The 22146-nt window shown below is 33.0% G+C and overlaps 1 protein-coding gene and 1 long non-coding RNA gene across 2 annotated transcripts in view; one reads left to right on the top strand and one right to left on the bottom strand.

Moving 5' to 3' along the window:
* Positions 1-342: 342 nt before the first annotated feature.
* The window catches only part of LOC136035170 (uncharacterized), a 74773-nt gene continuing 52969 nt past the window's right edge, over positions 343-22146 (bottom strand). The window contains exon 3 of the long non-coding RNA XR_010619355.1: positions 343-356. This is a non-coding gene — a long non-coding RNA (uncharacterized LOC136035170). The remainder of the gene's footprint in view (positions 357-22146) is intronic.
* The window catches only part of LOC136035169 (nicotinate phosphoribosyltransferase-like), a gene marked incomplete in the record, with an annotated part of 75579 nt that continues 54466 nt past the window's right edge, over positions 1034-22146 (top strand). Inside the window, 4 exon segments of the mRNA XM_065716742.1 lie at positions 1034-1219; positions 5765-5836; positions 8965-9135; positions 15616-15742. Of these exon segments, the coding sequence (XP_065572814.1) occupies positions 5767-5836; positions 8965-9135; positions 15616-15742 (368 nt within the window).

The raw sequence follows: 22146 nt of genomic DNA on the forward strand, positions 1-22146 counted from the left end.
TTATGCATTTGGATGTAAAAGTTTTCTTTTAGTATGTCTTAGCTAAACAGTACACTACATAGAATGTATAAAAGGATGGCGTAACAAAATAGCTTTACTCAGCCGTCCGTAATAAGCCCAGTACCAATAAGATCCACCAAATGAGGACCTCACCATCAATCAAGACCGCACCTAAGGTCTACCAAAGCCAAAACTGGCGCACAGGACGTTACTCATCCAATTGGTTAATCCGGTTCTAAAAAAAAAGTTTGTGCATAAAATAAGAAGACCTACCGCAACAAAGAGAATGTTTACTTCCAAGTTTCATCATGGCATTATCAGGCAAAGTCAACCGGGTAAAAACAGCTTGTTGCTCTCTGGAAAAGATTCTCTATGAGAAAGTGACACTTAAAAAGACTTGAAAGCACCAATGGAGACTAAAACTACTTCCATTCTATAGCGGGAGACATTGCTGCTACAAGGACAAGATGAAACAAAAACCAGAGATTTAGGCAATAGAAAAATTAAAAATAATAGAAAAAAAATTCACTGGCATATTTTACAGTCTACTTGCTGGCTAACTAATTTAAATGGAATGGTGTTCTGACCAATCTATGATTAAATACTTAGAGTGCTATACAATTACCCTACCACTGGCAGTAGGCCACTCTTTGGTAGCACTATAAACAAAATGGGGGTTCACCAACATTTTGGTTTATTGGGATAAGTTTTAATTTGATATTGCTGTGTTGCAAGATAATGGCTATGATTGAAAGAAAAGAATATGACTGAATCAAATAATCAATATTCAATGATTTTTAAGCATAAATTCAATCCATACACCTTCTGCCTTACCGCTCCTCTATATTGTACCCCTAATTTAGTGCCCCTGCTCTGTATTTTATGTTCGGCAGTAATATTAATTAGAATCCAAATAGGAGCAATTGTCTAATTAAAATTTAATGAGGGACTTGTAAAGAATAAGGAAACTACAGATAATAAACTCGTTAAAACGTCTTTCCAGAGACCTATTTTAGGTTTCTGAACCTGTTCAAAAACCTACTTTATACTTTATTAGATACAAATAATAAGTCAAGGGTAATATTCCCAGGGAGAATAATCTCATTTTAGTTTTGCCCCGTTCGTCTTCGTGATCACTGCTAACTTTCTTTAGAAGATTAAGAATAAAATCGTTTGAAATCTGTTCAAAATTTGGATGAAAACATTTGGATATTGTGAAGTAAGACACATGCATAAACTAGTTTTTGCTTGTAATTGATGAAATCTGAGTGCTCAATAATTGATATGATTAACTTGTGGGCTAAGCCTAATTGATGTTACAAATAAATTTTAACCTTTATTTAGGCCTATGTTATATTATGCATTTTTGTTGCACAACCTAACTGGGTGTCCATTCTCTTGTCGTAGCCTATAAGCTTGCTTTAGTCAGCTTGTGAAGATCATGCCCAGTAGCTTAAGTCTATTGTTTCTAACTGTGTAGGCTATTTGTAATTTGATTTAAGCTAGGCTTCAGACCCAAAAGGCTTTGAATAGTTTTTTCTATTGTGATCAGTATATTCATGCTGTAAGGCAGAACTCAGATAGAAAAAAAGTAATATATCTTAGCATTCCATTCAATACACTTTCCAAATATAATAGTCTAATCACTCTCATTACAAGTGATATCATTCCTTATAATCAGTGGTCTAGCAGGGGGGGGGATGGGGCATGGCAATTGTGCAACCTCTGAGTAGAAACTGAAAAAGGTTATTTTCTCACATTATGGAATTGATAGTAGCCTATAGAGAGAGATAAGAACTGACATTGTCCCTTGGTGCTGAAAACCCTTGCTAGGCCTCTGCTATTAATGGGGCATGATATAGCTTTAGTCCCTAGTAAGTAAATATTTAGTTAACAACATAATTTAGCTAGGATAAAAGTGAATATATCACTTGATGCCTTTTCTTATGGTCTTTCATGCTTCAACAATTGCTTCTGGGAGAAACCAAACATAATTTCCCCAGAAGCAATTATTGAAGTATAAAAGAGCATAAAAAAGGCCTGAAGTGATGTATTAAGTTTCATCTCTGCTAATTATGTTTTCAGTTACAAATTTACCCCCAATTGTACCAATTTCTAAAAATATAGAGGGACAAAGTTCTTCAAAATTTAGGAAGGGTTAGATTTGTTTTGTTTCTTTTCTTTGGTGCAGTGAAAATATCCCCCACCCTAAAAAAAGGGTAACTTATTAGCCAAATTTTCGGTAGTTGACACATCTAAAGGAAACATGTTACCTTAAATTACCTTAAATTGCATTTACAGCAAGATAAGGTGCATCCTAAATAAAATTAATGTTATAAAATAAAATGTTATAAAGTAAAAGTTTTATAAATGTTAATAAAATAAAAGTAGTACTAGTAGATGCCTTATTCTGTGCTCTTTCTGAATATTATAGTAACCCTTTAAAAACAAAACTGCCTCCCCCCCCTTAATGGTCACTGATGTAGTTTTAATAAAATATTCCTATGTTGATTTGAAATATTGCTGCTTACCTGTCAACATGGCACCATGCTTACAAGTTTTACACCTGGCAACTTTCTGAATAAATAAGCAAATATGCTTTTCTTACAAAGTGACCAAGCTATTGAATCTGCTACCAACCTATTTCTGGTAGCTTTCAGTGAATTAATTATTATTGTTTCTAGACATGTTAGGTCTTTACATAGTGAATTAGCATTAGCTTGTCTTGGAAATAGAAGTTTGTCTTGCAGGGGCTTTAAAATGTAGTGAAGTTTAGGTTATAAACTCTAAATTCTGGCATAAATACCAGTTCAAAGTGAGTCAAGGACCAAGTCAGATAGACTTGAGATGGACAAAAAAGAGTTGTTAAAATGATGTGTGGACACAACTGCTCAACATGTGATAGCCAACTTGAATTCCCTTGACAGTTGTAGACATGAGTGTACATCAACATCATCTATGTCATACTGCTAATATGTATTCTAATACTAATAAGTCTTGGGGTATAATTGATTCAGACTCTTTATAATTATTTCTTCTCATTTCAAGTTCCCAGACTCTTCTGTGAAGTCTTTCTGATTTAGTGAAATATTCAAAAATTGACCTAGGAGTAGTTCATTTACTTGCTTCATGAACTGTAGCTCTCTTATATATAGGTCTCTTATGACCTCTCTTATAAGCTAGACCTATATATAGGTCTCTTTTAAGCTCAATAAGCTTGCATATATATAGGATGATTTCTGTCTGTTTTAGATTTTACTTTCACTTATATCTCTGGTTTGATTTATTTTTTTAATTCAGAACTATTGAATTTTAAAATATTGACAATTTAAGATATGTTAATACCCTTACTACAAAACTTGGAATTAACTTCTCACTTAGACATTAAAACACAATCAAGATAAAGTGAAGCTGACATTAAACAGAACTATTGAATTTGAAAATATTAACAATTTAAGATATGTTAATTCCCTTACTACAAAACTTAGAATTAACTTCTCACTTCAACACATCAAAACACAATCGAGACAAAGTGAAGCTGACATTAAATTGAAGAAAAAACGCCTTCGTACTGTTTTCGTTTCTTAAAGCCAATCTGACTGCATAGAATGAGGAATAGGTTCCATGGCATCTGTATAGCTTTTCATAATAGCTAAATGGACTTATAGTTCATTGAATAGTTCATTTATTTGCTTCTGCAAGTTTTTACACTTTTCTGCACTTGCTTCTTGTATTTTCAGCAAGAAAGAAAAGAGACTCATATATTATGTCTCATTTTTTTGCCTTATTTTGCTTATTCTATATTATATATAGAATAATAATGAACTCTTGTAGACATAAGTGTACCTGTTGATTTTGACTAAACCATTTATGCTCTCTGATCATAATGGTTTGTTACCCAACCAAGAGAATTCTCCTACTAAAGAACCAAAGACTAGTCTCAGACAAACAAAATTTTTTAAATTATTTATTATTTACCCCACTTCTAGTATTTGGATAAATTTTTAATTGTTTGTCCCTTATTCTTCTTAGTATTTTAATCAAATTGCATTCAAGATTGGAGTGTTTAATCAAATCAGACACTAAACCCATATGAGATGGTTTTTGAGCTGAAACAGTTCTTTAAAAAAAATGATTTTTTTACTTACAGAAAAAGGCTCAGTTTCAATTATAAAAAATTACAAATTAATAATCTTGATTATTCAGTTCTCTGTTTTTTCTACTTTTTAGAATTCTTACTTTTTTCAATGCCAGATACTGCAGTAAGATAGGTGCTGCTGTTTGTTTTCCAGTCTTTTCATTTTAAATTGTTGAAGATTCAACTGATGCTGTAGTATAGCAATCAAAAAATTATGTCAGGAGAATGCAGTACACCTTATCTTGCTGTAAATGCCATATTTAAGGTAAAACCTATTAGGACCATGAAGGTTGTTTTACCCTAGAAAATGTAGCTTATATACAACCCTTAATTTTGATTGTTCCTCATAGCTAAGCTACTGTAACAGCCCCCCCCCCAAAAAAAGTAAGTTTTGACCTTTAGATATAACTTTTACATATTTGAAAGCTTAGAATATTGGGAACTGGTGAAAATTGGAATGGTGATCTAAAAAAAGAAGATAACATTATTTTCATGGTTTTCAAGGAAAGTTCATTGAACAATTTTTTTGTCAGGGGCTAGAACATTGCTGAGAAAATGAGTGAACCAATCCATACTTGATGATTAGTTCCTCATAGATTGTTTTTGATGCCTAAGTCACCCATAGATATTTCATGTTAATTTATTTTACCAATGGGTCCAATGGGTTTCTTATAACTTTTACATATTCAAAAGCATAGAATATGGGGAACTGGTGAAAATTGGAATGGTGATCTAAAAACAGAAGATAACATTATTTTCATGGTTTTCAATGAAAGCTCATTGAACAATTTTTTTTATCAGGGGCTAGAACATTGCTGAGAAAATGAGTAAAAGAATCCATACTTGATGATTAGTTTCTTGTGGACTGTTTTTGGGGCCTAAGTCACCCATAGATGTTTATTGTTAATTAATTTTACCTGTTAGTATTAATTTTACCTAAATTAATTTAATTAAACTAAATTAATTACCTAAATTAATTTTACCTAAAATTACATGTTAAGTTAATTTTAATTAATCTTCTTTGCTGTCAGCCCAATGACAGCTGGAACCAAATACTAGACCTTGTATTACCAAGCAGTGATCAATTCACTGCATGTGAAACCATACATTCAAGTAGAACATTGTAAGGCTTAGTAGGAGTAATAGTTGTGTCAGTCATGAGGAGGGGGGTATTTACCTCCTAGGTTTTGAAACATGTCTCTTTTGAGTATTTTTGTTGAAAAAACTCGACAAAAATAAAATTATCCTCCCCCTCCAGATCTTGGTGAAGAGGCAACCCTGAGGAGTAGGAATAAACTTTTATTCGCTTTTTTCACAAAAGATATAAAAACACGTTTCTAATCCAAACTCAAAGCCCTTGTTGATTTAATGTTTATACAGCAAGGAGTTGAGTTTGGAGAAACTGACCTACTGCTAACAACCCGTAAAACCAAGCTGCCTGAAGCCAGCACAACTCTTCATCCTCCTCCTGATTCCTCCTTGTGCAGACTCTGTATTCCACTGCACAATATTCCAATTTCCTTCAAGTCTTTTTTTATTATCCTCTTACTCCTTTGGACTGATTTATGTGCTCATATGCCTTGTTTGATAGCCATTGCTAACCTGATCATTATTCTTCATTTTCAGCAATGAATTCCAAAGAAGTTATTAGCAATGATCACCTGTGGCAAAACAGTATTGTGCAGCCTCTTTTAACAGGTAAGGGATTTTCTGGTAACCATGAAGCAATAAAAGAAACCAACAGATAACATTGCTGTACAAACAAAAGGATTTTTTTAACCCTTTCATGTTCTTGTTTCAAACAGATAACAAGGGACGTCTCACTATGAAGGAAAGTAATTTCTTTACTTTCTCCATTTTTTATTCTGTTGCTATTCTTCTTTACTACTGCCTTTGCTCTTTTTTATGCTTCTCTACTCCTTTTGTCCTCTTTCTCTGAAGAGGACTGCTGCCTCTTCCTCAAATATTTACATTAAAGTCAGACTTTTTGGCCCAGTTCTTTAAGAACGACTTCTCAAACAAAGGGCCGTTTAATAGAAGTAAGACGTTTTTTTCATAAAATACTAAGAAACTTTAGCATGACAAGCGAGGGATTGAGGAGGAGGAACCCCCTCACATAGGGAATAATTTCTTTGTTTTAAGTTTTAATGTTGATCCTTATTTTCAGCTTACTTGTTTTTTTGTTATTTAATTTCTATTTTCTAAATCGTGCCAGAAAATCTCCTTCCCTCTCCCCATGTGAAGTTCCCTTTGAAAATTAACCTTAGGAACTTTCCTCCTCACGGAAAATTCTACCCACGGAAAGTACCTCCCAAAGAAAATACTTCCAAATACTTTCCGTATATTTTCCAGCATTATTACTATTATTATTATTAGGAGAGGTGGACCCACTATCATTGGGTCGAGGCTCAGGCCTTCAAGGCCCTTTGCCTCTCCACCTTAAAAACTATGCTCTATTTATGGTCGGGGACACCGATGGGTTTTGCCTCCCCACCTTTACCATATATCTCGCCAGCTGCCTCGGACGTCTTCTTTACTTACTATGCCTTCCAGCTTAGCAATAACATTATGAAATATCTCAAGCCGGTGTCCAATCCTAGCTGGACATTCCTCTATCCGTATTTCCCAATAACAAATACTATGTGTGAACAATGGGCAAATTGCGTAACTTGCAGCCCTTTCCCCAGGGACTATAGGGGCTCAAGCCATCCCCAAAGGCATAATTATTGTACCTCTCAACTATGTTGAATCAAATGGCTATCTCAAAATTTTGATAGGATGTCTTTGTTGGAAAAAGAGGCGTGTGAGGAGGGTTAATTGTCTTCCAATCTTTTTGTTCGCCTAAAAAGGGCCCTAGAACCTTTGATTTCCGCTCAAATGAGTCCTCTCTTGATTTCTTAGGATTCATTGTTTTGATACTATCATCCATGGGAAAAAAAGAAGCAAGAAATAAAAAAGCATCCATGATCTTTCTTCTGGCAAAAAATTTAAAATTTTGATATCCTGAATCTGATGATGTAATTTCCAATTAGATTGCTTGACTTTTTGCTAATGTTTTTTCCCTTTATTAGAAAATTAGGCAAATTTTCTCAAGATCTTAACTTTTGATGGGTAACGTTAAATATAATGAAATTTATATGTTTGGAATCAGCATTAAAACTCAATTCTTTTTCTCTATCTATTGTTATGAAAATTAAGTTTTTTAGGGTTTCTGTTACTATTGAGTCAAGTCGCTCCTAACTTACAGTTCGTTACCACTAACTATTTGATCATAGACATTGGTGACTGGCTTGCTTTTGAAGTTAGGTTTTTTGGCTTCTCAAATCTTTTACTTTTGCTAATTTTAGATTTCATTTGTTTATTAATTTTGTTGGTTCTCTGCGTTGTTTGGTTCTTAGTTTTTTTCTTGAATTTTTTCGATTTTGGTTTTACCTTTTTTTTCTGTTGGCCTTAGATTTTATTTGTTTGTTATTTTTGTCAGTTCTCTGCGTTGTTTGGTTTTTAATTTTTTTTAATTTTTCCGATTTTGGTTTTACTCGTGTTTTTCTGTTGACTTTCAGTGTCGTTTGTTTTTGTTAGTTTATTTATATCGGAGTTGTTTTGTTCATAAGATGTGAACCTGTTTCCTTCTAGCCTTTTCCTAGTGCACTGAAGAAGGGATGCACTTATCCTCCCGAAATAATTGCTTTCTTCATTCAGTATCTTTGTTGGCCTCAAAAAACTCCTTTTTGATCTTCATTTTCTCTAATTAATTTGTTGATATCTTAAGTCTAATTATCTCATTACCTCTTGATTGATGCATGCTAATTCCCCTTTTTGTTGTATCTAGGACATACCCCCCCCCTGAAGCTATCATAGGTCTATTCATACCTGAAAACTGCGATTGTATAAGATTTGCTTTTGTTTTGCTTTTTAATTATAGAGATTTTATGGGAACATACATTTTCGTCAGTGTCGCCACGCTTGAACTGTGGCAAATTCAGAGCATGGAATTTTGCCCATAAAAAATCAGTCTTTGATTCCTGAAGACAATTGAACTTCAAGAAAAACTAAATTATTCTTCGGAAATCTACATTTTAATCAAGATAATAACTGTTTTTAAATGAAATCTGCAGCTTCTTTGGCTGTTAAGTGCCAAATAGTTTTAGTTTTTTTTTTGCTGATTTTCATTAATTTTTCTTCTTTTTTTTATTTGGCGCCTACTACCGCATAACTGAAATATGGATTTTTTTTTCGTTAAAAATTGAAGTCTGGATCTTCCAAGATATAATAATAATAATAATAATAATTTATTCCAGAAAAAGCCCATGGGCCATAGGAAAATTACATAACAACAAACAAACAACAAATTAACTACATTAAATTAATACTATTTAAAGTATATAAAATATATAATTTAAAATATATAAGGTTGTCTTAGGTTTCACTTAACGAATCAAAACAAATAGATTTTGTTTTCACTGTCCCTTGTACTTAATTTTATTATTATGTTTGTACCTATATTTAATTGAAATGTATTGATTAGTAAACTAAAGATCCTTAAATATTTTTAATCGTCTCCAACCTTAGCCAGAGTCGACACAGCTCTAAATGGGTACCTGGAGAAATCTGGGGAAGGTAAACAGGAAGGGTGTGCGAAAGCACAGGATAGCTGGCCCCCAACCCCCCATTGCACTTCCTGGCTGAAGGGCCAAGAAACGGAGATCAACACCGCCAGTACGGACTGTAAAGTCTAATGCCGTATCCTTTACCCTTTTTTTTCTCCAACCTATGGCTATGCAACCTCTAGGCTGAGAACTGACTAATCTTAATTGGATTTCTTTTAGATTTATACCAAATAACAATGGCGTATGCTTATTGGAAAGCTGGAAAGCGAAATGAAAATGCAGTTTTTGATTTGTTCTTCAGAAAGAATCCTTTTAATGGCGAATTCACTATTTTTGCTGGGTTAGAAGAGTGTCTCAAATTTTTGAGAAATTTTTCTTTTTCCAAAAGTGGTAAGTCCATTTTTTACTGAAAGTACAGATTTTGGACTGATAGTGGGGTCGTATCACAGTTATTGTACAACTTATTATTTGATATTCTGTATAATGTTATATTCAATATATTGTTTGATCTTTCTAACGAGCCCCTGAACCCATTCATAGCCAATTCTTCTTGAAAATATCTAGTAATGAATTCGTCCTAGCCAAGTGGATTGGTGCGCTGCATTTAGGATCCTTTGTCCAAGAGGGCGAGGGTTCGAATCCTAGTGTACCCAATTATTTGGTTTGGGACGGGGATCGGTGGCGTGACTCTTTAAGCTCAGCCAGAGTCCACCCAGCTCTAAAAGGATACCTGGAGAAATCTGGGGAAGGTAAACAGAAAGGGCGTGCAAAAGCACAGGATGGCTGGCCATCATCCCCCCATTGCACTTCCTGGCTGAATGGCCTTGATACGGAGATCAGCACCGCTGGTTCGGACCTTAAAGGTCTAGTCACGCATCCTTTACCTTCTTTTTTTTAGTAATGAATTCACCCTAAAACTTTTGATGTGCCCACGCCACTTGGTGCCTTTCATTATTCTGGCTTTTTTCGACTAGTTTTTGCCTAATGTCACCTAATTTTAATTTGACAAACAGAAAAGGTATGACAACTAGAAAACGAGACAACTCACAGACAGGGAAAAACAGACAGATAAATGCTTATCTATAAGTGTTAGAATCTTAGCGAGTATTCAAATTAGAACGTTTTTCAAGCTTTGAAGTATTTCAGAAATTTAAAAAAAAAGTATTTACTTAGAAAGTATTCAAAGTATTTAAATCTCGGAAGTTTTATTTGTTTTTCTTTTAGTTCTTATTTTATTCTTTAATTTTTTTTTAATTAATTAATTGTAATTAATACTTTAATTAATTCTTAATCTTTAATTAATTCTTCAATTGATTTAATTCTTAGTTCGAAAGCTTTTCTTCATAATTTTCCTGTTTGAGAAAACATAACAGAATAGACTCACATAGAATAGACAATAGAATAGGACGCATAACAGAATAGACTCGGGAAATAATAAAATGTTAAAAATAAATAAAATTTAACTTAAATTTTTAATTAGGTTTGATAAAATATTATTTGGTAAAATAGATAGAGAAAATACATCCGGGAAATAATAAAATAGACTCAGGAAATTCATATTTTTTCCGGTAATGCAAACTAAGGGGAAAAAACCAGCAAATTACTCTCGGTCCTTGAATACCATAATATATAAAAAATTGTGGAAAGAGTAAACAAGAAAAAAAGGAAAAGGGAATTACGAGAGTAACAAATAAGATATGCATACAAATAATATCTTAATATTGTAAATAATATATAATATTTTTTACATTATATATTTAACGACAATATATAATCATAAAATTATAATTAGTTTGTAGCCTGATTATAGTTATATAATTATAAAATAATCCGTAATTATTATTAACATATATTTAAGGATAATAATTGTACAATAAATAAAATGTTTTTGTTGCTATCAGGAAAAATTGATACATTTAAGTATCTTTAAATATAGTCATTTGATTTATAGCTTTTTAGCATTTTAGAGTAATGACGATGGTAGCGTTACAATGTAGATTAGTACTACGTTTTCAGAATTGTTGCCAAGTTGATTCGTGTAAAGCAAAACTAAATAATTAAATTTGTCAACACTTCTCGTCTGTAAAAATTCAAATATTAATAATAAAAATATCAATAATTTAATATTTATATTATGTGTCTTATATAGCTGTCTTTTAAAGACAGCTGCACCTTCAAGTCATCCCTTCTAAGGCTCTTTTGTACCATAAGTCTTTAGTTAATTATATGATGATTTTTTATTCACTTTATTATATATTTTTTTCTTATGCCCGCTGCCGTCAAAAAGCTAGCGTATGAATTCCCGATTTCCGTAGACTGAATTTTTCATATTTTCCCGATGACTGAATTCCCAATTTTTCCTATTTTTTTAAGGCATACATGGTTGTTCGAGTTATAACTGAACCAATTCAAACATTCTGATGTCGTCTTTACAATTTCTCTATCTTTCAGTTCATCTCTCCTCTCAATGTTTTGTCTTTCATAATTATCATATGAGTTATCGAATCACGCGATCCATACGTTGAATAAATCCCCTCTGCGTGTCACAAACCTGTCACAGTAATAACAAGCTCATTTTCATTTTGTTCATTTTCTTCTAAATGGGGTGTGCTAATTTTTTATTTCAACCTCAAGTTAATGTGGCGCAGGTCCCGTCGAAATCAAATTCTCTCCGTTTGGCTTAAATGTCCGTTGCTAAGGTGAACTTGAACATCATTTGAATTATTACGGTTTACGGTGAATTATTATGCTGAATAATCAAACATTTAACTATTTTTATTATATAATTAAAGAACATCACCAAGTTATATGATTTTAATTAAGATATATTATTTAATTATAAATAATTACATGAATTAGCTATTTAAGAGATAATTATTTAACTGTAAGGAATTTAAATGAATAATCAGGCTGGCATAGGACAGTAGTTGGAATTGGATCAATATCAAAACCAACTCTCCTATTTCTTCCCCTTCTTCGATCCTTGCTCTTTACGCTTAAGTTTAACTTTTTTCGGCTCAATTCTTGAAGAAAGACCGCTCAAACTCAAGAGCCATTGAATTTGAATGAGATGTATATTTAAAGAACTTCAAGACTTTAACGTAATGAGCGATGGTTGAGAAAGAGACTGCCTCCTCATATTTGGGATAATTTCTGTTGTTTTTTTTTTTTTAGTTTTAATGGTGCTTCTCATTTTCAGGTGAAAAACCTGTTATTTTATTTAATATGTGTATAAAACGTCGATAACTTTCTGTTTTCTGTTTTTGTTTAAGTTTTAATGGTGCTCCTCATTTCTTGTTATTTTATTTAAAATATATAAAACTTCCCATTTTTCTGTTTTAAGTTTTAATAGTGCTCCGTATTTTCAGTTGAAAAACCTATTATTTCATTTAATGTGTATATAAAACGTCGCTAACTTCCTTTTTTCTGTTTTCTTTAAGTTTTAATGGTGCTCGTCATTTCCTGTTATTTTTTAAGTTTTAATGTTGCTTCTCGTTTTCAGTTGAAAAACCAGTTATTTTATTTAATATGCATATAAAACGTTGATAACTTTTTTTCTGTTCTTCTTTTTTAATTTTAACGGTGCTCCTCATTTTCAGTTGAAAAACCTGTTATTATGTTTAATATTTATATAAAGCTTCGCTAACATCCTTTTTTTCTGATTTTCTTTCATTTTTAAGGGTGCTCCTCGTTTTCAGTTGAAAAACCAGTTATTTTATTTAATATGCATATAAAACGTTGATAACTTTTTTTTGTGTTTTTCTTTTTTAATTTTAACGGTGCTCCTCATTTTCAGTTGAAAAACCTGTTATTGTGTTTAATATTTATATAAAGCTTCGCTAACATCCTTATTTTCTGATTTTCTTTCATTTTTAAGGGTGCTCCTCGTTTTCAGTTGAAAAACCAGTTATTTTATTTAATATGCATATAAAACGTTGATAACTTTTTTTTGTGTTTTTCTTTAAGTTTTGATGGTGCTTCTTATTTCCTGTTATTTTGTCTAATATATATATGAAAAGTCGCTAACTTCCTTTTTTCTGTTTTTCTTTTTTTTATTTAACAGTGCTCCTCATTTTCAGTTGAAAAACCTGTTATTTTGTTTAATATTTATATAAAGCTTCGCTAACTTCTTTTTTTTTAGTTTTAACGGTGCTCCTCATTTTCAGTTGAAAAACCTGTTATTTTGTTTAATATGTATATAAAGCTTCGCTAACTTCTTTTTTTTAGTTTTAACGGTGCTCCTCATTTTCAGTTGTAAAAGACCTGTTATTTTGTTTAATATGTATATACAACTTCGCTAACTTGCTGAAATAGACCTTGGCACTAAAGATTGACCGTGGACATCGGAAATTTTTTTTTTTTTTGCCATGTCTAATTTGGTCTTGAGAAAGTTTCTTGGTTTTCTGTCTGATTGAATTATAATTTCTTATTAAATCTAAATACTGACCTTATCTAATTTATTGTAAATTCAGACTTGCTACCGCTAGAGTACAAAGCCTTCAATCTTCAAATTTAATGCCATGTCTTGTTCGATCTCAAAATAAAACTTGTTTTTATTTCTGATTTAATTTTTTCTAATTATTTCTAAAGTTTAATCAATTAATGTAATTATTTAGAAATTCTAATTAATCATTCCAATCAATTCTAATTTCTTCCAATTTTTATGCTAAATCCTTGTTTTCTTTGGTCTCTGAACTAAATCTTTGCACTAAAGACAGTCAACGAATATCGAATATTTTTCTTCGCCATGCCTGTTTCGATCTAAAAATTAAAACTTCTTTTTCTTTCTGATTTAATTATGATTTCTTCTAATTAATTCTAAAGTCTCGCCAATTAAAATAGTTAGTTAAAAATTATAATTAATATATTCTAGTCTATTCCAATTTAATGCTATTTTCCAGTTTTGTTTAGAATCTAAACTAAATCTTTGCATTAAAGGCAGGCCTTAATTTCTTCACCGTGCCTTGTCAATTCGGTCTCGAAAGTTATTCTGGCTGTTGTTTCTAGCTTAATTCTAATTTCTTCCGATTAATTATGTATTGTAACTAACTAATATAATTAATTCAGAGTTTTACTTTTTCCTAATTTAATTCTAATTCTCTTATTTTCTGAGCTAAACCTTGGCACTTGCATTATCTGTGGGGCAATTTTCTTTGCCATGTTTGGTCATTTTGGTCTAAAAAATGATTCGTGCTATGAACTAATGCGTATACCCTACTTGGCCTTGTTAATATTCGAACCTGAAAATCACGTAGCTTTTTATTTTTAACAATCCTTATGAAAGCCGTGGATATGGTTCTGAAATATATCGTTTGCCTGTATTTGTCAAAACTTGTTGTTATTTGTTGCTGTTCTGTTTTGTATTTTTCTTCTTCGTGCCTGGCCAATTCGGTCTCCAAAATCGTATTTGTTCGACGTCCCCCCCCCTCAAATGTGAGGTGTCATAGAAACAATATCTCGCATACTTGTAGAGGGCAAGGGCGGCATCATACATGTCCTGTTTGGTGAGAATATCCTGTCAAAATCATTTTGCTCAACTTTCTTCCACTTATTTGTTTTATTTTTTGTGTTTCTTTCATTATTTTGTTCTTTCTTTATCTGAAATTCTTGCTTCTCACTCTCCTAAGTTTTTACGCTGAACAAACTAGGCAGGCAGAGACAGGATCTAATATATTGAAATGACAAATTTTTGTAATATAAACTAAATTTTATCATCTTTTAACTTTATTCGTTATCTTTTTACTATCGGATACCTAAAGGAAACTTGTGCAATTTCACTGCTAATGAAATCAGCCTGTTTTTGTGCTTTATTCATTTCATTTTTTATATAAATGTTTCTAAGGAGACTTCATTTCATTTCGCAAAAATAAAACTAAATGCAAAATTTCATTTTCATTGGTTTGTACTTCAGACGAGATTTTCATCTAAGTCTTAGAAATTCCCCATTTCCGGATAAAATTCTTTTAACTTTATTCGTTTAATTTTTGAATAACTATTGGGTAACTTAAGGAAACTTGTACAGTCTCCCTGCTGATGAAACCATCCTCTTTTATGCTTTAGTCATCTCATTTTTACATCAATGTTCTTAAGGAGACTTCATTTCATTTCGCACAATTAAAACGAATTGAAAATATAGAATAACGGGTATAATATTTCAAATAATACATTGGAACATAACAGAAGAAGAAATTTTTTTTCACTAGTAATAATAAAATTCGAAAGTATCGGCTTCACCTCCGGAAGCCTTTTAATGTTTGTTTCCGTGCTATTGCATGGTGAACATTTTTTTTTAAATTGAACATTATTCAAATTTGAGTTTTTTTGAAGCTTGAATTTTTGAGTTTTGTATTTGTGTTTTGTTTTGCTTTTGCTTAATTTAGTTTAATTTGTTTTCCCCCGTTGATAAAGGCCTCCGGAGGACAAAGCCAATGTGAAAAAATATGGTTGTTTTTATTTGTTTTTTGTTATTTTTTTTTTTTATTTTCCGCTGTATAACTTGAAATGTTATCCCCCTTTTTTCTATAGTTTCATTTCGTTACACTTGTAAATGAGAAAGGTGTGGCCTAAGAAATTATTTACTTTTCTAGTTTTTTATTAATTTCATTTCATTTTGAGTAAATATTGAGTACCTTAAGGAAATATTACCTGGTTACATCGAAGATGATTGTTTTTACTATTTTGAGAATTTCACTGCTAATGGAATCAACTTTTTTAAAATACTTTATTCATTTCATTTTTGAATAGATATTGAGTACCTTAAGGAAATGTTACCTGGTCATATCAAAGATGATTGTTTTTACTATTTTGAGAATCTCGCTGCTAATGGAATCAACTTTTTTAAATCAATTTATTCATTTCATTTTTGAATAGATATTGAGTACCTTAAGGAAACTTTGCCTGGTCATATCGAAGATGATTTTTTTGATTATCTGGAAAATCTCACTGCGGATGAGATCAGATTGTATGCAATTCCGGAAGGGACAGTTGTTTTTCCAAGGTAAGATTTATTTATAAAGAATTGAACATAGAATAAATATATGACACTAATACCCTTCGCCTGTAAAGGCTTCATGTTTAGAGGCTCCATAGTAGGTCTAGGAGGGGAAAACACTTCTGTCATTTAAACAGTAACTCAGAGAAAAAAAAGAACTGTAAGTAACAAGAGCTAAGAGCTCATATGGTATGAGCTCTAACAAGATTCAGATTCATTTATTCAAAAACTACTACTACTACTACTAATAACTCACTGCAGCACCAAGCCGCCTGAGGCCAACACAGCTACGCACGCTCCTCCTCCAACCTAATCTATTTAAAGCCTCCCTCTTTACACCCTCCCAGGAAGTTCCCATTTCCTTTAAATCCTTATTTATGACATCCTCCCAACCCAGACAAGGACGACCTGATTTCCGTGTAGCCCCAGACGGTTGGCCAAAAAGGACAATCTTCGGTAATCTGTCATCCTTCATCCGTAGAACGTGGCCTAGCCATCTCAACCTTTCTTTCATTATAGCCCCAGAAAGCGGGATTGAACCACACTTTTCGTACAACCTACTGTTTGAAATACGGTCAGTCAGCCGGGTACCCAGAACAATCCGTAGGCAATTTCTCTGGAAAACATCTAGTAAATTTTCATCTGCTTTTCGGAGTGTCCATGCTTCAGAGCCATATTTGACCACTGTCATCACTGTAGCTTCCAATATTCTAATCTTGGTTTGTAGGCTTATCTTTCTATTCTTCCAAACTTTTTTTAACTGTGAAAAAACACCCTGAGCTTTAGCTATTCTACTTTTAACATCTTCACTGCTCCCACCATCTTTACTAATAATACTACCAAGGTAACTGAAGCTCCCAACCTGATCAATCTTTTCGTTACCTAAGGTCACCTGTTCATCTTCACTTATTCCTAACCTTAGTGACTTAGTCTTCTTAACATTAATTTTCAAGCCTATTTTAGCACCCTGAACTCGTAAAACCTCTAAAAATTCATTCATTTTGCTCACACTTTCATCTAATATGCTTAAATCATCAGCATAATCTAAGTCCAGGAGCGTTCTTCCTCCCCATTTGATTCCATGGTCTCCAATTGCCTTTCCTGTGCTCCTTAAGACGAAGTCCATCAAAATGATCCATATAAAGGGGGATAGAACACAACCCTGCTTAACTCCTGATTTAATACAAAACCAGTTGCTAACCTCATTTCCTACCTTAACCGCAGCAGTATTATTCTCGTACATAGCGCAAATCACTTTAATGTATTTTTCTGGTATACCATATAACGATAAGACCTTTGTTAACGCTGTTCTATCAACAGAATCGAAAGCTTGCTCATAATCGATAAAACTAAGGACCAAAGGTGTTTGACAACGAAGGGACTTCTCAATTATTAACCTAAGAGTGAAAACATGGTCGACACATCCTCTACCTTTTCTAAAACCGCATTGTTCTTCCCTTAAAACTTTGTCTACAGCATGTCTCAGTCTAAAAAGTATCATATTACTCAGTAATTTGCTACCTACAGAGACCAGACTAATGCCTCGATAATTCCGACATTCACTCTTGTCACCTTTCTTATACAGTGGTTTAATTAAGGTTTTCCTAAAATCATTGGGTACTTCCCCTTTTTCAAAAATCATGTTCATAATCTTCAGTAGCTTATTCCTAACCTCAGAGCCACCATATTTAAGGAACTCATTAATCATACTATCCGCACCTGGGGCCTTATTATTTTTTAATCCTTCTAGTACTGTCGCTAATTCTTCCTCACTAAACAAATCTTCCTTCACATCCAAGGTATCACAAACTTTTTCATTTTCATCTATATCTTTTCTTGCAACTGTATCTCGGTTTAGCACATTCTCAAAATGTTCCACCCATCTTTCTTTAACTTTTTCCTTATCACTAATTGTGACCCCGTTTCTATCTTTAACTGGGACTAGTCCGGATCGGCTACTCCCTTTCAATTTATTAACATGCCAGTATAATATTTTACTATTATGCCGTCTAGCCGCATCTTCCAGATCCTCAGCAATTTTATCCATCGCCTCCATTTCACATCTCCTTAGTTCATATTTTAATGCTTTCTCCACTTTCTTTACATTCCTTTTGTTTTCATACGACCTATCGCTCAGATAATTCTTATACAAACCCCTTCTACTCTCTATTAAACCTAAAGCTTTTTCACTAATATTCCTAGTTGCTGTCTTAGCACTCTTCCCTAGGACACCATCAGCAACTTCACAAATTGTTTTTCTGAAATTATTCCATCCATCTTCCACATTGTCAAATTTTAAACCCTCAAGTTTAGTACTCAACTGTTCCTGGAATTTTTTTCTCAAATTTTCATCCTGAAGTCTACCAACATCATAACTTTCCGGGAGGGAGTTACTCTTCCGAAATTTCAGCTTTAAATTAACCTTAGACACTACTAGATGGTGATCTTTACTTTTAACATCAATAACGGCACTCCTATACACCCTAGTATCTTGTATTGATCCTGCTAGTCTTCTGTTTACAATAACATAATCAATAAGGTTTGCTGTCTTACCATCACGCGAATACCATGTCAACTTATGGGCCATTTTGTGACCAAACACCGTATTGGTTATAACTAGGTTGTTATACCTACAAAATTGCAAAAGCCTATAGCCATTACTGTTTTCTTTTCCTACACCAAAATTACCTAGGCTAGGATACCATCTATCCCTATTTCTACCAACCTGGGCATTAAAATCTCCTAGCAAAAACACCATATTTCTACCTGGTACCCTGTCTATTTGCTCCTGTAACTGTTGTTCCCTCCTCAATTTTCCACTCTATACGCTTAAAAATTTTTACTGTTTTAAAAAGTAGAATTTAGAGAAAGAGTCAAACTTTAGCGTAAAGAGCAGGGCGTTGAGGAGGGAACAGCCCCGTTCATATACGGAGTAATTTCTGTTCGTTTTAAGTTTTAATGTCGCTGCTTACTTTCAGTTAAAAAAAATTTTCTTTTTTCTTTTCTTAAACAATGCTTAATATCTTTCTCAGGTATTGTTATTTTTTAGTGAGAAATTCCATACATGCACTCCTAAATATGGCCAAAATTATGATCCTATTTCATTTCTTTCTGGTACACTAGTCTGCACAATATGAACCGGGCAATCTTTGACCAAGGTTATGAGCCCATCCTAGTTCCTTGGCTCCTGTCCCACCTTTCTGCAGTATATCCTCGAAAATTTGGTGTAGATTTTCTGCAGTAAGGAATGTTTCTTGTAACAAGACTAAATTTGGTTGTAACCTGAGGATGAGATTACGGATGAGCTCAATTACCTTTACCCTTCTCAAACCCTGTGTATTTTGCTGTAGGACGTTTATATTGCTTGGGACTTTTTTCCTCTTCCTTTAATCATTTTTTTCAACATCTTCTCTTTTCCTTTACCTTTGTTTCCTAGTTTTGCCCCCCTGCAAGCACATCCTACTCCATCTGATGTACTCGTGACAACATCTGATGGATCTTCATTAGAACTGAGCTCACAACCATGCCCCTAATGATTTCTTTGTTTGTTTCATGTGTATATTTTTGTTGTTGGTGGATGGAGCAGAGGGAGGTTACCAGCTTTGTTAACTTCTCAATAGAACTTCTAATAACTTCTCAATATTTTGGGGTTTGCCAATCCAGTAGGTCTTGTGGCTTGGGTTGTTTGGAAAGTTGCAACGGGGCTAACAGTCCTTCCATTAATTACTGATTGTCTTAATTTATTGCCCTTCTCTTTGTAAAGCTTTTAGTCTCTGTTGTTGGCTGTATGAGCTTCATTACAGTTGCTGCATTGGGGGGGCTGATTCATCTTTTGAGGGACAGATTCTGAAATTATGGGCTTTTGCACAATTTTCTCTTTTCCTCAGCAGTTTACAGCTATATGGCCAAATTTTAGACGTTTGTAGCATTGCCTTGGGTTTGGTACATATTCATGAACATATATCGGGGCACCCAATACAGCAATTCTCATTTCTCATTTTCATGAGAATTTCCATGTCATTTTCATGAGAAATTTTATTTTCATGAGAAGATTTTCATGAGATTCATGATTTTCATGAGAAGAGTTTCATTTTCATGAGAATTCTCATTTTCATAAGAATTTAATGCTGAAAATGGTACGCCAGTATTGAAGTTAAATAAGATCATGTATGACTTGTCTTTTACCGCTCTCTGATACGTCATCTTCATTTGCAATTTTGCCATCTTTTATATTTGTTTAAGCCTTAACTTCTTCTAAGATCTTCTCTTTTAGCCCAACTGCATGCACACATTTTCCAGCATGCACACTTTTAAATGCTTATCCATTCTCCAAAAAAATCCTTAATGAAAAGAGAGCACTAAACTGAATTCAAATAACACGCAATTCAGGTAAAATAGGACTTGTTTTGGAATAATTTAGTAATCGTAATTCCTCAATTTTGAAATTTTCTACTTATTTAGAGACACTTTTAATGCTTTCTCCAGCCGCTACGCTGCATATGGCGCTGTGTATACAATATTTTACTATTATACCGTTTTGCTACATATTTCAGATCCTGGCAAATTTACCTATAACCTGCACTTCACACCTCATTAATTCATACTTTAAACCTTCTCATCTTCCCTTACTTTTCTCTTTTTCTCATATGATATGTTTTTTTTTACTTATTTTGTAATTTGTAATAAAATGTAAATTTTCTACTTATTTAGAGACACGCTGTGCATGGCGCTATGTATACAATTAAATGAAAAAGAAACAAGTTTTTTAACTGAAAGTAAGGAGCGACACTAACACTTAAAAGGAACAGAAATTAGTCTGGCCACTTTGACTCTTTCTCTCAACTCAACTTTTTAAAACAGTAAACAACTTAAGTGTTAAGAGTGAGGTGTTGAGGAGGGAAAAGCCCCTTTAATATACAGAGTAATTTCTGTTCGTTTTAAGTTTTAATAACGCTCCTTACTTTCAGTTAAAAAACTTGTTTTTTATATAATTTCTGAACGTTTTTGAATTAATATATTTTTTTATTTTGGCTGTCCGCACATGAATAATTACAACAAAATTTGCATATTAATTTTTTTTGCTAAATGGCTTTCTCTTAGTTTTGATCGAAAGATTTTCAGAAAAAAGGGGGGTGAAGGAGGAGGCCTAGTTCCCCTCCAATCTTTTGGTTACTTAAAAAGGCAACTAGAGCTTTTAATTTTATACGAACGTTTTTGTTTGTAGAAAATATACGCAACTTGCGAATTAAATTACATAACGAACTTCTATATTTGTATATTTCCGTTACGTATATGAGGGGGTTTGGCCCCTATTTAATACCTCGCTTTTTACACTAAAGCTTAAATTTTGTCCCAATTCTTTAAGAATGACCCCTAAATCACAAAGGCCATAAAATAAATAGTTGAAATTACTAAGAATATTCTAGCATAAAAAGCGAAGTATTTAGGAGGACATGAACCCCACATATGCGCACTAATTTCTGTCCATTTTTAGTTTTAATGCTGCTCCTTACTTTCAGTTGGAAAAACTTTTCCATATTTATTTTTTAATTGTTTTGTTTTTGTTTTAAATAGTGCTAGAACATCCTGCGCTCCCTTCGTGGGAGTTATCTAATCCCGTGACAAATTCCTCCATGGAAAGATCCTCCCACGTTACACCCTCCCCTCAACCCCCCCTCCCAACCAAAAAAAACCCTGAAAAGGTTATACTTCCCAATGACCATTACTATAGCTAAACACTGGTCAAATTTTGTAACTTGCAGCCCTTGGACAGTGAGGAAGTAAGTCATCTCTAAAGACATTGTTATTAGGTTTTTGACTATGCTGAACAAAATGGCTATGTCGATCACTTAAAAAGGGTACCAGAACTTTTAATTTCCGTTAGAATAAGCCCTCTTGCGATATTCTAGCACCACTGGGTCGATACGATCACCCCTGAAATAAAAAAAAAAATAAATAAATAAACACGCACCCGGTTTTCTGATATGCTGAATGCGATGATGTTGTTTTCGTTAAAATTCTGTGACTTTTAGGGGGTGCTTCCCCCTATTTTCCAAAATAAGGCAAATTTTCTCAGGCTCGTAGCTTTTGATGGGTAAGTCTAAATTTGATTAAACTTATATATTTAAAATCATCATAAAAATGTAATTCTTTTCATGTATCTATTAGTATAAGAATTCCGTTTTTTAGAGTTTCGTTTACTATTGAGCCGGTTCGCTCCTTACTATAGTCCGTTACCACGAACCGTTTGATATTTATCTATAACCTTCACTTCACACCTCCCCAATTTATACTTTAAAGCCTTCTCATCTTCCCTTACTTTTCTCTTTTTCTCATATGATGTATCAGTTCAAAACTTATTGTACAGATCATGGAGGAATTAATATTTAAAATGTTTACTTTTGGTACGA

Source organism: Artemia franciscana, chromosome 14 (assembly GCF_032884065.1).
Source record: "Artemia franciscana chromosome 14, ASM3288406v1, whole genome shotgun sequence".
NCBI classification, from domain to species: domain Eukaryota; kingdom Metazoa; phylum Arthropoda; class Branchiopoda; order Anostraca; family Artemiidae; genus Artemia; species Artemia franciscana.